A 14,942-nucleotide genomic window follows, 5' to 3' on the forward strand; every position below is an offset into this window, starting at 1 on the left:
AATCTTGATGGGGTTGGGGGGTGGGGGAGAGGGAGGGAGGGGTGGGGGTGGGAGGATATTTAGTTTACTGAAGAGCCGAGTGCAAGTTGGGACTCATGGAGGCGGGGCGGGGGGAAGGGAGGGGAGGGGCGGGGCGGGGCGGGGAGGTTGTTGCATCACTGGTTGGACTTCCTGTAGGAGGAGGAGGAGGATGGGGAGGAGGAGGGTGGGGGGTCAAACAGGCCTCCCCCACCTCCCTCCCTCCTCACCATCACGGTTGGAGGTACACATGACAGCGGACTCTCCTGACAAGAGGAAAGAGATTTTGATTTTTTTTTTTTTTTTTTTTAATGTTGTCCATGAGGTTACTAGCTGCTCGCTGTGTAGAGTGAGTGAACTCCCTGTTTTAACCCTGTTCCTGGTTCTCAGACTGCATTGGTAATGTTTGTATTGCTGTTGTTTGATTGCACTCACATTTGATTACAGAAAGCGTCTATATATGAAATAAAATACCTGCCAAGGACCCAGCGGTGGCTGCGTATTTCAATCAGAGTAGTGGTGTCGTGTCGTTTCGTGGATGTTTGTGTACGACGGCGTCTGCAGATGTCACTTTCAAAACGTAAAAAAAGAAGAAAAAAAAAAACACGAGTTGTTTGTCAGTCATATAGAAAGCTGCTGCCTACGTGATTTCCGTTTTCAACGGCTTTTTATCTCAGCTCATGTTTGTTATTCCTCCTTTTACAGGATGAGTGTGTTACAGCGATGGTTGTGCGTCTGTCAGCAGCCTGATGACACACCAGTCCTACTGCCAGCTGCTCTAGGCGACCTTGACGTTTGACCTTTGTGTGAAGTAGTGAGTGTGCAGAGACTTTTTTTTTTAAAGGTGGGAGCGTAAAGGGTTTCTGCAGCAGAGTAAAAGTAACAGATAAAATTATCACAAAGTTTTTAAATCTAAAGAGAAGAGAAACAAAAAACAACAGTGTATAAAGTGTGAAACAATTATGAAAATGTGATCTGGGAGGATAAGGTGCAAAGTGTTAAATGTTCCTGTAAAAACATCGGGTTAAAATTTGACCTTGTTTCCATGTTGTTCCCTCGTACCTTTTGTTACCTGCTGCCTCTAAACTCCACTGTTACATCAGAAAAAGGCAAAAAATTCCCAAATATTAATTCAGAAATTCACTAAAAAGTCTTTAATTCTTTTTTCACTCACTGGATGGACGTATTTTTCTTGTGCACAGACCATGTTTATGATTTACCCACAGCTTTCCAGTGGTTGTTCCTGTCAGGAGACTGTGAGCTGGTCTGTGTGTTGTATAGTTCACAACCTTAAAGTCGAATATTTCCGACCCCGGGGCTGAACAGCTGGTGCGGCTGAGGTCATCTCCTCAGTGAAGGTGCCACAGTTACAGTTACAGTAACAGGGCATCTGATGAAAGGCTCAGATTTTAATCTTTCCTGCTGCGGGGGCTGTATTAACATCTTTTCACTTCCAAAAAAAAAAATCAACAGTAATTTGCCCAGACATTTGCATACAGCTGTGTTACTGCATGACTGCATCACAGACTCATAACGAGCCAAGTGAACAGAAGAACAAAATTAAAAACACACATTAAAAAAAAACAAAAATCATCTCAACATCTGCAAAATGCATTCACACAAACCTTCAGATGAGAAGCAGCTCAGCAGGAAGCTGCGACTTGGATGACAACAAACCAATAAATCAAAATGTTAAAAAAACAAAACAACTGATCTTAATAAATCAAATAAAAAACATCCCAACAAAAGAAAAAAAAACCCTTCATGGTAGTTCAGTCTTGTTTAATCTAAGTCCCAGATAAAGACACACATACTTACATCTGCAGTGTGAGTGAGACTTTCTTTCCTTCTTAACAGATTAACACAATTCACATCCAGATCTGCCCTTTTTTTTTTTTTTCATTTTCTGAAATATTCCTGCTTCTCTTCACTGTTCGGTCTGAATCGCATCATCATATAAAAGCAGAATGTCGCACAGAGAGAGACGTGTTGCTGCACCGTACCTCCCCTCCACACACACACACACACACACACACACACACACACACACACACACACACACACACACACACAACCCGTGTCTAATCTGTCACTCTGTCATAATTTGATCATAATCCCTAATCATAATCACATAGTATCTTAAAGGTGTTCTCAATCTGGAGTGGGATTATGGGATTGCAGAGCATGTGTGTTAGTGTGAATGAGCGATCCAAATATATTACGGTGGTGGTGGTGTGTGTGTGTGTGTGTGTTTGGGGGGTGAATTTAATTTGATGATGGTGGGGTACGGCGCGCGCCTTCTCACTGATTCACCCGCTGAATCCACATTAAGCCTGATATTACAAAACAATAGACACTGACCTGTTAAAACTGTTTGTGCTGCTCGCTCTTCATCTTTAATCTCTTTCACTTTAATTTGTTTTTTTTTTACACAACTACACGACACGAAACAGCAGATCTCTCCCCTCTTCTTTTATGTCGAAGGTACACTTTTTCTTTTTAGCCAAGCCGGTGGTGTATCGGTGGCTCTACTTAAGGCAGCGTCTGTGTCAACAACAACTGTTGAAGGTAATAATACCATTAAGGTTTTCAGACAGACAATTCATGATCCCCATAGGATGGTGCATGACGAACTCAGTAGCTTTTTGCTTTCAGATATTCATGATTCAGTAGAAATATATCACAATGGACAAACTTGATTATGTATGATAATGATGTATCCATACATATTATCAGCAGGAAGCACTTAGAGTATAAAAGGTAAAAGCACTTGTGCAGAAAGGCATTATAAATACACTTTCCTTTTGGTCATTTTATAACATATTTAGCTTAAATGAGATAGAAAAAATAGATTTGTATGTACTACTAAATCATTATAGTGGTAATTATGATTTATTTATGTATCGAGGATCATTTCAAGATCATTCCAGATTGAAGCTTCCCTCGTTTGCAGCGAAAAAAAAATAAAAAAGGACACTACTCGGTGAAAACACTTGCACGCTGAGGTGAAGTGGTCAGATCATTGTTTTGAATTGTCCAGCTGTAGTCAACAGGGCAATTGCCCAGGGCCCCCTGCTGGAAGGGGGTCCCCAGAGACGGCCGACATTGGTCCATATCAATGACAACATGATGTTGCCAAAGGCTGTGAACACAGAACAATGTGCATCGTATGCAAAATTGAATCATCAATGGATTTGGCTCCAGAGTGTCTAGAAACACCGCCGGCTGTAGAGAGTATATTGATGTTTGTGTGTTTGGGGGAACAGCAACTAAAGACAGACACACAAAAGTGTTGCACAACTCCCAGCATGTGGGTCTAATAGGTCAAAATAAATCAAGCAGGACAGCTCATCTATGACGGGGTGTCAAACATGCGGCCTGCGGGCCAAAACCAGCCCGGTAGAGGGTCCAATCTGGTCCTCATCTCATATTTAAAGGAGCATTATCGCAAATACAGCAGTAATAGCAATAAAAAAAAACTGAAATATGCAATAAATAGGTCGAGGGGAGCCATAACTATATGTATACAAAATATAGCCAACAGTGTAGTGTCTGTGGAGCAAATGCATCATTTCTTTTTGTTATGAGACCGCTCCTGAACTGCATGCTATGTAGGATGTTTACTTCAGATACGCTGCACCACTGGCCCCATCTAGTGGCCGGACAAAGAATTGTAATTTGCGATAATGCTGTGTGTGTTTTGCATGTAAATCCAAATTAAGCAACTGTAGATGTGACATCAATGTAGTGGACCAGAAACAGAGATGTCAAAGTCAAAATCAAACGGACGTGAACTCATTTATGACAGGGGACACTTCTGGTGTTGTGTTCCCCAGATGATGAACCACACTAATCCTGTGACATGTTGCATCTTCCCTCTGGCGCCACCATGAGGTCGATGTTTGTGGTTTTGAGTCAAATGTCCCAACAGCTGTTGAACCACCTGCTGTGATATTTGTCTCCAGAGGATGAACCCTTCACCCTATAATGCTTTTTCCGTCTAGTGCAAATTTAAAATTGTTCATTACTTTGGTTTATAACCTGTAAACTAAAGCCCTTCCCATCAGTCTCAGTTGATCCTGTAGGAGTATCTAGCTCTTGATATGTCATCATGTTTGCTAAACGAAGCTGATGAACATGTTAAATGTGATTCCTACTCAGTTTAAAACCTGTAAACACGCTCACTGTGAACATCCAGATGTTAGCATCCACAGCCTTTGCATGGCTGCAGACGCTTGTTTACTACTCTTCTTCCCTCCTGCCTCTTTTTTCTTATTTCCCTCTTTTCTCCTCTTATTTGAATTGATAGCAGCTTCTGTGAAAACCTCAGAGCTCCCCTCGGTTCACAGCCTCCGACCCGGAGCCACAAAGCTGCAGCTGCTTCAGAAAACTCCATTTACAGGAGGCGCATAGCTTTGGCTCACAGATCCTGCTCCGCGTTACAACATTTATATAATATATTTCAGTTTTTTTTTTTTTTTTATGTGTGTGTGTGTATGTATGTGTGTGTGTTTATTCATTCCTCTCCTGAAAGGGCAGCGACGGTGTTCAGTGGCTGCGTTGTGCTCTCTCCATCTGAAGGTCAGCTGACCTCTGTGACCCCGACACGCTAAAGAACATGCACCAAATGAAAAACCCAATGGCTGAACTGCTTTGTTAGCAGGAAGGAAGATGCTAGTGGTGTTCCTCTCTCTCTCTATCTCTCTCTCTATCTCCTCGCTCTTGGTCTCTCCCCTCTCTCTCTTTTTTTTCTCCTTACCTGCTCCTCTTCTTTCATGCGAGTTCTTCTTCTTCCACCCACTCTTGTCTTTTCACAGCGAAGGATTTTCCGCTTGTGGCTGTAACCTTGGGCGAGAGAAGTGGTGACCAGGTGAATTATTATTTTTATTTTTTCGGGTTTTAAATGAGACACCTCTGGTCTGAATATGAATTTAAGGCTCAAAACGAGAGCGATTCTCATACATGGTTAAATATACTGATGATGCTTCCCTGAAATCTGTGTGTGTGTGTGTGCGTGTGTGTATTTGTGTGTCTCAGCATATGATTTTGAGTGGAGTAATTTAGCAGATGAGCGGGTGGCCATTGTTAGAGGGATAATCTGGCTCTTGCTGCTCAGATAGGTTAACATGCAGAAGATTAGACCAGATTACCCCCAACCACACCAGACAGGACAGAGGCCAGCCCCCCCCTCCCTCCCCTCTCCACCCCTACCTCCATCCCTCCATCTGAGCCATCCCTCCCTTTTTCTGCCATCCTTCTCTTTTCGCTTATTCATTTCATTTCATTCTCTCTTGGCTTTTTAAATTTTATTTTATTAGTACCCCTGTATCCTCATCCCATTTTTATTTATCTCATCAGGCCTCCTCCACCATTTTATTCCCTTCATTAAACCAGCAAAAAACAATATAAATTTAAATGTTTTCTGTATTTAAAAAAGAAGAAGAACATAATCAAAATAAGGACCAAAACTAATCAGATCAATGAGAAATATTTACTCTATATCTCATAAATGTAATTTATTTATTCCCTTCTACCTTCATCTGTTTAAACTGTGGCCACAATTATGGGATTGAGAAAGATGGACATTTCTGTGCTTTACGTCATGTTTATGAAATAAAATGAAATAGACAACCCTCACATAACACACCTACTCCCCAAGAGAAAAAGAAACACACAGTCATTCCAGCAAATAATAATAAAAAATAAAATAATAAAATCTCCAATGAAACACTAAAATATAAAACAACAACTAACCCTAACCCTCTACAAAAGAAAGAAGAAAGAAAAAAATAAAACACTTTCAGGTAAATCAGAGTAAATATACAGTAGATAAATCTGTCTAAAGCAAAGGAAACACATCTAGACATATACATTCATGTGCAACACTTGAATGTTGTTATGGCAACATTGTTGAATTGTACATTTATTATTTTGATGTGAGTTTTTCTCCTTGGATGGTGTGTTTAATAATCTTGAAGTATGAAGACCTGAACAAATAACTTCAGTTTTTTAAAGATGATTTAATAGAAATTGTATCTTTTTTTTGTCTTTGTCTGCAAAACCTGCATCTGCGACACCACACACAACATTTTCCACAATAAGAACAAGAGTTTGCAGGAATAGGAGTGATTACAGGACAGCGCTGTGTTCACTGTGTGTGCGTGTGTCGTTACATCTGTATTATTGTGTGTGCGTGTGTGTGTGCGTAACAGCCAGACGTTTGTTCAGGCTCCAGCTGTTTGTATTTTTGGCCGCTGGTGTTTTGTTTGTCTCGTTCAAGTTATTAATTAAAAGCAGACCCAAGTGGTGAGATGACACTAAACGACGACACACTGGATAATGATGTAATTAATGTCTTTAACATCTGGCCGCTGCAGCTGCACTAATCTACAGGGTTAAAAGCAGCCTAGAAATTTATTAGTCAAATTATCAGATTATTTTGTTTATTCATCTCTCTGTGAGGTGTTTGTGCTTTAATGTCTGTGTCATCCATCTGTCGTGTGTCTGTGATGTGTTTACACGTGTGTGGATATTTGTGCGTGTGCCATTTTTTTTTTTTTTTTTTTTTATGTCTGCAAGAACTTCTTTTTCTGTCCAGCTGTTTCAACGCACAAACACACACAATCAGACTAAAGCAGCATCAGTAAAAAAAACAAAAAAACAGCAGGATTAACTTCCTGGTGTCGCGTTACAAACCAATCAGGGAGCAGGATTAGATGCTCAGGTACAGTTACTTGAGTACCTGTTCCTCCTCGGCTTTTAGTGACAGAGGTCAAGATGTTGTCAAATGGTGACCACACACACACAGACACACACACATGGAGCGTAACAGAATGCCACAAACATCTGCCCACATGTGCATGCAGCTTTTTCTCCCTGTTTGAATGAATGAATGGCGTCTTTTTTTTCCTATTAATTTCAATGTAAACATGTAAATTGTTTAGCTTTATGATTAATTGACTGTTCCTCGCTCTGATCGGTCGGGATCAGCTTGGTCCTCCCACTTTCCACGTCTTCATTCACATCCCTCTCGCTCTGCTACACTATCCCCCCCCCCACCCCCCTCTTTCTCTCCTCTTTCCTCATTTTTTTTTAGGGTACCATTGTGCACCAGACTCTCCTGGAGTTCTGCAAGAGCACAAAAGCACAACAAAGACTCAGGAAGTGATTAGTGGCTTAACGAGGAGGAGGAGGATTCGGTGGGGGGGGAGTTAGTGGGAGCCGTGCGGCCTCTTCCATGAGGCGGGGTGAGGGGGTTAAAGTTTCAGGGCTTAAGAGGTCAGTGTTAAGTTGTGGAGGGGTTAATTAGGAGCAGGGCTTTTGTTTACGGGGGGGATGAGGAGACGCTGTGTCCCTGCAGCCACCCGGGATGCCTCGTCCACTTTCCCCCCGAATCCTACCTGCTAATTGTCCTGAAGCTGAAAAGGAGACGTAGCTGAATTAACTTAATTGTCACCATTATAACACACTTAGCCCCTCACCACACACACACACACACACACACACACACACACACACACACACACACTCACACACTCACACACACACCTTGTTGAGTGCATTTTCCTGAGTGTGTTTAGTGGTGTGTCCTCCTTCCTGGCTCCATTAGAAGAATGTCTTTTCAACTTGAGGGAGCTCTGGCCATGACTGTCGTTGTGTGTGAGTGTTTGTTCATTGTTGCTGCTGCGACAACACACACAAACAGGCTGCGATCCTCTGTGGACTCAGACATCTCAAGTAGAGCAGGACGAGCTTCTCACAGTGTGTGTGTGTGTGATTTAGACAAATGCAACTGACACTGCGGCGGCTTCGTTGGCTGCAAAGTGCATCTGTAACAAATCTCCTTCAATCTGCCTCATAGTGAATATTTCTTGGTTTTAACACTAAAGTTATCTACGAGGCAAAGGTCTCTTCTGTTTCTATGTTGTATGTTCATGTTTTGCACTGCTTTTTTTTTGCACTTTTGTCAATTTGGAGCAACATTTTTTTTTCAGATGCAATGTGCTGCTGCAGAATCTTTCTTTGCAAATCCACCTAAAAGCCCCAGTCCTGCAGGATCATAGATACAAACAAAAAACAGAACGACAAGTTGCATGATGAGGCTGTAGCTTTCGTGTATGTGTGTTAATCTTAATGGAGGCCATGTTGCACGCTTTCTCTTGCCGTATATTTGCATTTGTGAGTTTTCAGACAGAAAATAGAGGAGTTTCATTAAAAACTTTTATGTGTGTGTACCAGAGTACACACACTAGCTGTGGACTATAGCTGGCAACAGACACACTGATGTCTGTCTGTCTGTGTTTAACTGACCTTTGTCTGAACTCTGTCTCTCTCTCTCTTATCTCCATCTTGTCTTCCTCCTTTTTCCTTAAGACGTAGATTAATAAAACCCCTGGATTAACACAAATGTTCAAAGCACTTTCAGCTCATGCACACGCGTTGTACAAAGTGACATCCCAGCTCGTCTTAAAACAAACTTGTACCTCTGTCAGTGCACCTGACTGCATCATATAGCTATACTTTATATCTGCTCTGGTTTCCTCTGTTTTCTTTCAGTCTTCACTTGATTTTTCTTCATATTCATCTGTTTTTTTGTGTGGAATCATCATGTTGCTACGATTATTTCAAAGCTTTCTTTCTTTTTTATTTGATTTGCTAAAGCAGGTAGAGAGTTTGGCCTTGAATGAACCATTATGCATCATCCGGGGTGAAAAACTGGCACACAGCGCCGTGTAGGGACATCTGTCTCTTTGGGTAATTGGCATTAACCCCTTTAAGCTGGGTGACCCCCTTTTTCACGCCCAACACATCTGCACTGGGGGCATCGAATCATTGTGTGTGTGTCTGTCTGTGTTTGTCTGTGTGTGTGCAACAAAACAGGACGTGATTGTGCACGATAAAAGTCTTAAATTGCGTTCTTTTTGTTTTGCTTTGTTGCAACTTGGTTTGGTTGTCGAGCCAGAGATATCTTTATGAGCTTCTTCACACACAGACACACACAAAATGCACACACACACTGCACAAAGGGTGCCACACTCCAAAGCATATGGCTGGGGCCAACCAGAATGTGTTAATGTTGATTGAATATGCTGCTCTATTAGACTAATGTTGGCAGGCTGCTGTACAGTATAGGCCTGACGTTAATCCAAGGTAACAGAATGGAGCCGGAGCGTGGCTTATGTGTCTCTGAACTTATGGATATTAGAGAAGAGAAAAGTGATTAGAGTGGCGGGGAGAGCGACCACTTAGAGAAACATACGCTTTCGGGGTCGTGGGTGAGATTTCCAATCACACCGGGCGGGAACCGTCACCACATCCTCACTGCTATTAATGATGCAAGCGGCTTAGAGCCACGCAGGCCGGAGCGCCGCCGCCGCCGGAGGAGGAGGAGGTTATGAGATTTAGTTGATCACACAGACGGTGATGTCATTTTGGTTCAGTCCAGTTTGGTCAGGCGTTCATTTCCAAATACCCATCATCATCATCATCATCATTATCATCATCATCATCATCATCATCATCAAAAGTCCATGGCCTTATAGCCTCTCTCCCATCTATTCTAGTCAGGTTTGTAGTGTTTTATTTATATTTATCTGACTTATATCTGACTTTATTTTTCATTTTTAGTTTATGTGATGCAACTTATTTTTAACTGGGGAAGAACTTTCTCTATCAAATGTAAACAAACAAGTTTATAACTTAACAATGTGATAAAAAAAAATGTGGTCAGTTTTTATCTGAGTGAGTCCAACACCATTTTGTTCTCTGCAATTGAATGATAATAAAGTTCTATCTATCTATCTATCTATCTATCTATCTATCTATCTATCTATCTATCTATCTATCTATCTATCTATCTATCTATCTATCTCAGTTCAGTGCGAAAACTGTGGTAAAAAAGTGCAAGTTTGATACAAGTCCTGACATTTATGTTGATGCAAATGTTTGCCACCTTCTATTGATGATGATTTATCTATTTCTGCATCAGGTGCACAATTTTCCATGAAGCCTTTCGTCTTTTCTCCTGCAGCTCCACAAAAATCAGGTAAATGTTATTTTTCTCTCTTAAAATATTTGACTTCTATAGAAAAACCCAACCATCTGCTTTTTCCTGTTGTCACACAGAGGGCTCCGAGGACTTTTGAGTTCAGCCTGTGCATAAAAGAGGGGAGATAAATCCTCTGCGTTTGATTGACAGCGCTGCCATGGCAACCCCGCATCAGCTCCAGACTGTCCAATGAGGAGTCGCGGTCCGGGTCCCTCCCTGACTCCCAGGTGAGCTAAAGAGTCAGACTTGGGCGGTTTTTCTGTCAGACTGTTTCTGAACTCGCTGGTTTTGCCCCTCGGGCTTCGCTCGCCGCTCCAGATGGTTTTCAGATCGCCGCTCGACTTCTTCTCCGCCTCGCGCCTCCTCCTGCCGCACTTCGCGGATGGGCCCCCCGTCCTGTCCCGCTCGCGCTCCCCGGAGGACCCTCCCCCCTCCTCCGCGTGTCCCCTCACCGCTTTCCCGGGACTTTGCTTCTCCGCCGCGCAGATCGCCAGCGTGTGCGAGACTCTGGAGGAGACCGGGGACATCGAGCGGCTGGCCCGGTTCCTCTGGTCGCTGCCGGTGACCGCGGACGGCCGCGACTCCATCTCCGAGCACGAGTCCGTGCAGCGCGCTCGCGCCGTGGTGGCCTACCACACCGGGAGTTTCCGCGAGCTGTACCACATCCTGGAGACGCACCGCTTCACGCGCGCCTCGCACGGTAAACTGCAGGCGATGTGGCTCGAGGCCCATTACCGCGAGGCGGAGAAGCTCCGGGGGCGGCCGCTCGGACCCGTGGACAAGTACCGCGTGAGGAAGAAGTTCCCGTTACCGAGGACCATCTGGGACGGAGAGCAGAAGACGCACTGTTTCAAGGAGCGCACGCGGGGGCTGTTGAGAGAGTGGTACCTGCAGGACCCCTACCCAAACCCCGGGAAGAAACGGGAGCTGGCGCACGCGACTGGACTGACACCGACTCAAGTTGGGAACTGGTTTAAAAACCGGAGACAGAGAGACCGAGCGGCGGCGGCGAAAAACAGGTCAGAGACTTTGACTTGATTATCTGAAAACAGTTAACGAATCCAAACTGTTTTGGTCTTATTTTCCACAGAGCACAACAATTTAGTCGATAATATGTCCAAATGACTCTGTTTATCGATCACTCTCCTACTTAACGCTATTATCCACTTACTCCTTGGAGCAATTTCTTCTCCACAGGCAGCCACGGTTGTGCGCAAAAGAGCCATTCATGCGTAAAAGCGCACGACCATTCAGCGTGTAGGTTTTTGTTTCGTCTCCATCTTCGCCTTTTCTCTCACTATATAATGTTCTTCAGGGTCAGTGTGCGGGTCAACCGCCCTGTTAGTGGAGGCAAAACGTGCATGAATGGCTGCAAATAAATGAACACAGGCTCCAAGTAGATATGACAGGAGGTGTAGAGATGTTTGGTTGTAAGATTTATTTCTAATATTTTAATTAATTCGGACTTTTTTTTTCCACAATAAAGAAATAATATGAGAAGTTTTTTTTTTTTTTTTGCAGTTTTAACTTTATTATCATTATTATTTTTTTTTATTATGATATTTTTTTTTTAAAATCTAATTCTAGCAAAATGCATTTCCACACTTTAACGTCTCTTCTTCTTCTTCTCGTCATTTTCAGGTTGCAGCATCATCGGATGTGTCCCGACGGTGCACGCGCACTCAGTGGAGGAGAGTGCAGTCCGGATGGGAGCGCAGAGCGCGCGGATGGACAAACTCTTCTCTCTGTAACGGACAGTGACTCTGACCTGGATGTCTGATGAGACTTTTTTCATCTTTGACATGGACCTTTAGAGACTTGTGGTGGTGGTCGCCGTGGACCGGTGGAGAGAGGAGGGCGGTGTGTGTGTGTGTGTGTGATCAGGGTCTGGGGTTGCAATAAACTTTCAGGGTCATAAAACAGTTGTCATCATAAATATGAACCCGGATAATGTGAGTGCAGGTACTGAGGATATTCGGTATTTTTCTGATGCTTCCTGAGAATATAAGAGATGATGATATAAAACATTAATGATCTCCAGACCCACAGTTTTGATGGTGACGGTGCTGACACCATTGATCTAAATAAAAACACAAAAAGCTGTGGACCCCTGTTGGACATTAACTCAGGGACCCCCACATCATTATTTTCTCTACAAATTACGTGTCTTTTTTTTTCTTTTCTTTTTTTTTTTTTTTTCCAATGGAGCCAGTCGTTTCTCTAGAGGCGCAGGATGTCCACCGCTTTAGACAATCAATACACTGAATGCTACCTCCCTGTCTGTATGTTTATGACCTTTTTTTGTTTTCTTTACCTTCATTTCTATTTTATTTAATGTTCACAGAGTTCACTGCTCAGTCTGTATGTGATGATACGTCAAACTTTATGTTCAATTCCATGTTGAATCAATGTTTTTGGTATTTTATATATAAATAAAATTATTTAATTTATCAGTGGTGTTGCACGCAGTATTTTTTATTTTATTTATAACACCATCCTTTATCCTAAATGAAAGTGTGTGTGTGCAAATTCTGAGTGACAGTGACAGCAGCTTGCCGGGTGTGTGTCTGGACTGAAGGAAACTACACATGCAGGTAAAGAGAAATCTTCCTCTTTTTGATGAATTCCTATCTTGTTGTGTCTTTTAAATCAGAATAAAGTGTAAAACTTTTGGTTTCTGTAAAAGTGAAACTGTTCAAATAGCACATGGCCTACTCATGTTTCTTTGTAAAAGGCACAGAGTGGAAACCTGAAACCAGTGGGTGGAAGGAGCTTTTCTGCTGCACCATCCCATGCATAAGATTTAGTTTCCAAATGATGATGATTATTATTATTATCCTGCGTCTGTCTTGTATCATCACACAAATGAATTAGGTGGAAAAGCCAGGTGACAACTACAAACCTGGTGTTGTTGAAAAATGACTCACTAATGTGGCTTTTCTTTACTCAACCTTAAAAAAGGTCAAAGGTGATTTTAGTGAGAATGCACAGCATGTTCGTTTCTCCTCTGAGCACATTTGATATGTTTTGTGTCAGTTCAAGACTAATAATAATCCTAATTCTTCTTCAGGCAGGTCGGAGCACAGAGTGGTGGAGATATGCAGGCAGAGAGAGGACAGGCCCTGATACTGCTGCTGTTAGGAAAAAGTATGTTTTCATCTGGTTTGTCATCGTAGCAGCAAAAAAAAGAAACACTAAGTTGTGTACTGAAATCAGTAGTGGAGGAAAGTAAATTTAATCAAGTGTATTTAGGAACAAGAAGCTTATACTGCACATAGATACAGTATGTCACCATTTTGTGCTACTTAATTCTGAAGAGGACCATAAGATGCATTTTATTTACTGTGTGTATTATAGAAAATATACAAGTCACCTCCCTCTAAAACATGATGTAAAAACACAAAATAGCAGAAAATATATGAATGAACAAAGATTTAAATGAAAATGAATCATACATCAAGTAAAAATTCCATCTACACATATATTTTAAGATGCATGAAAAATAATAATTTGCACCTATGTGGTTGATGATTGAAAAAGTTCTATCACTTTGTTAAATATCCTATTATTTTTCTCTGAAAAATTTTGAATGAATGAAAATGCTACACAACCACTACACAAATTGCATTGCATTCAATTGTCATAGTTAGTTTCATTACTCATAAATTATAATTCCATTAATATTGAAGTTTATTTTATTTTATTATTATTAATTTTTTTTAACGTATTTTTTGTTTTTACATTGAAACATGTCCTCAATTATTATTATTACAGAAGCATCAACAAAGATGCTCTGGATGTGGAGGCAGCTCAGGGGGAAATCTTTTGTAGTGTATAATGTTTGATATCTAAGTGTGAAAGAGCTTAAAAGGATTTCAACAATAAACCTGTAGCTTCATTCATACACACCCTGGTCCCATTGTGTGCCAACAAGTACACTGAACCCTAATAACCTGTCGGCAAATATATTTAATATCAAGTCACAATTAGTCATTTGATATCTTTTATTGTAATAATTTGTACAATAACAACTAAAAAAAAAGCAGAACTACTGGGCAAAGGTGTTACAGATTTAATAATAACAAAGAGCTTTTATTCTATTCTATTGCACAGTTTTAAAACACACTTTAGGATCTTTGAGGTGCTTGGCTTCAGTTTTGAATTCAGCTGCTAGAAGATTTTTAAACCACCAGGTGTCGCTGTTCACACTTCATAGAAAAAGACATAAAAACCTTAGAAACTTCAGCAGGCTTCCTCTGCCCATCACTACTGGATCTCACATCAAAATTTAGGCAACAAACGGAAAAACTGCATTCTGACTGTTGAGAGAAGTTCTATTTACACTTTAAACTTTATATTTTAGTAGAATTTGAAAAAACAAACAAACACAATAAAACATAATGTAGGCTACTAGGCATATAAAACAAAACAGTAGCCTAGATTATTTCACAAAATAATTATTGTTGGGCTGTTGGGAACCACTGGACTGAACCACCTTAGTGTATGTGCAAAATAAAGTACCATAGTTTTTGTAAAATAGCTTGTATTTCTATAATAAGCCATCAGACACATGAGATTCTTTTGCATAACAATTTTGTACAGTGCTCATATTTGAATACATTTACTTTGACTAAATTAATTGAACATGTTTTGGCTTTTATTTTAATACTACTTTTATTTAGGTTAAGAATCTGAACAATTTAGGTAGGTATTCCACCACTTTAACAATACCTTAAATTACGAGCAGCACTTGAACGCAGCGTTTAGACGTCACGTCCTGGAAGCGTCATCAACGCGGCCGTACGTCAGGTGAGCCAGCAGGTGGCGCAGCTGGCCAGGCCTGGTGTGGGCAGCAGACAGAGGCTGGATTATGATA

At 41.5% G+C, this 14,942-nt stretch overlaps 1 protein-coding gene across 1 annotated transcript; it reads left to right on the forward strand.

The window, feature by feature from the left end:
* Positions 1-10,255: 10,255 nt before the first annotated feature.
* On the forward strand, positions 10,256-11,846 carry six3b (SIX homeobox 3b; the record flags this gene model as incomplete). The annotated part of the gene is made up of 3 exons (XM_083994628.1): positions 10,256-10,293; positions 10,396-11,085; positions 11,708-11,846. The coding sequence occupies 3 exons, from the start codon at positions 10,256-10,258 to the stop codon at positions 11,844-11,846; spliced, it is 867 nt and encodes a 288-aa protein (XP_083850754.1).
* Between the last annotated feature and the right edge of the window lie 3,096 nt (positions 11,847-14,942).

This window comes from Trachurus trachurus (genome assembly GCF_905171665.1).
Source record: "Trachurus trachurus genome assembly, chromosome: 19".
NCBI classification, from domain to species: Eukaryota; Metazoa; Chordata; class Actinopteri; order Carangiformes; family Carangidae; genus Trachurus; species Trachurus trachurus.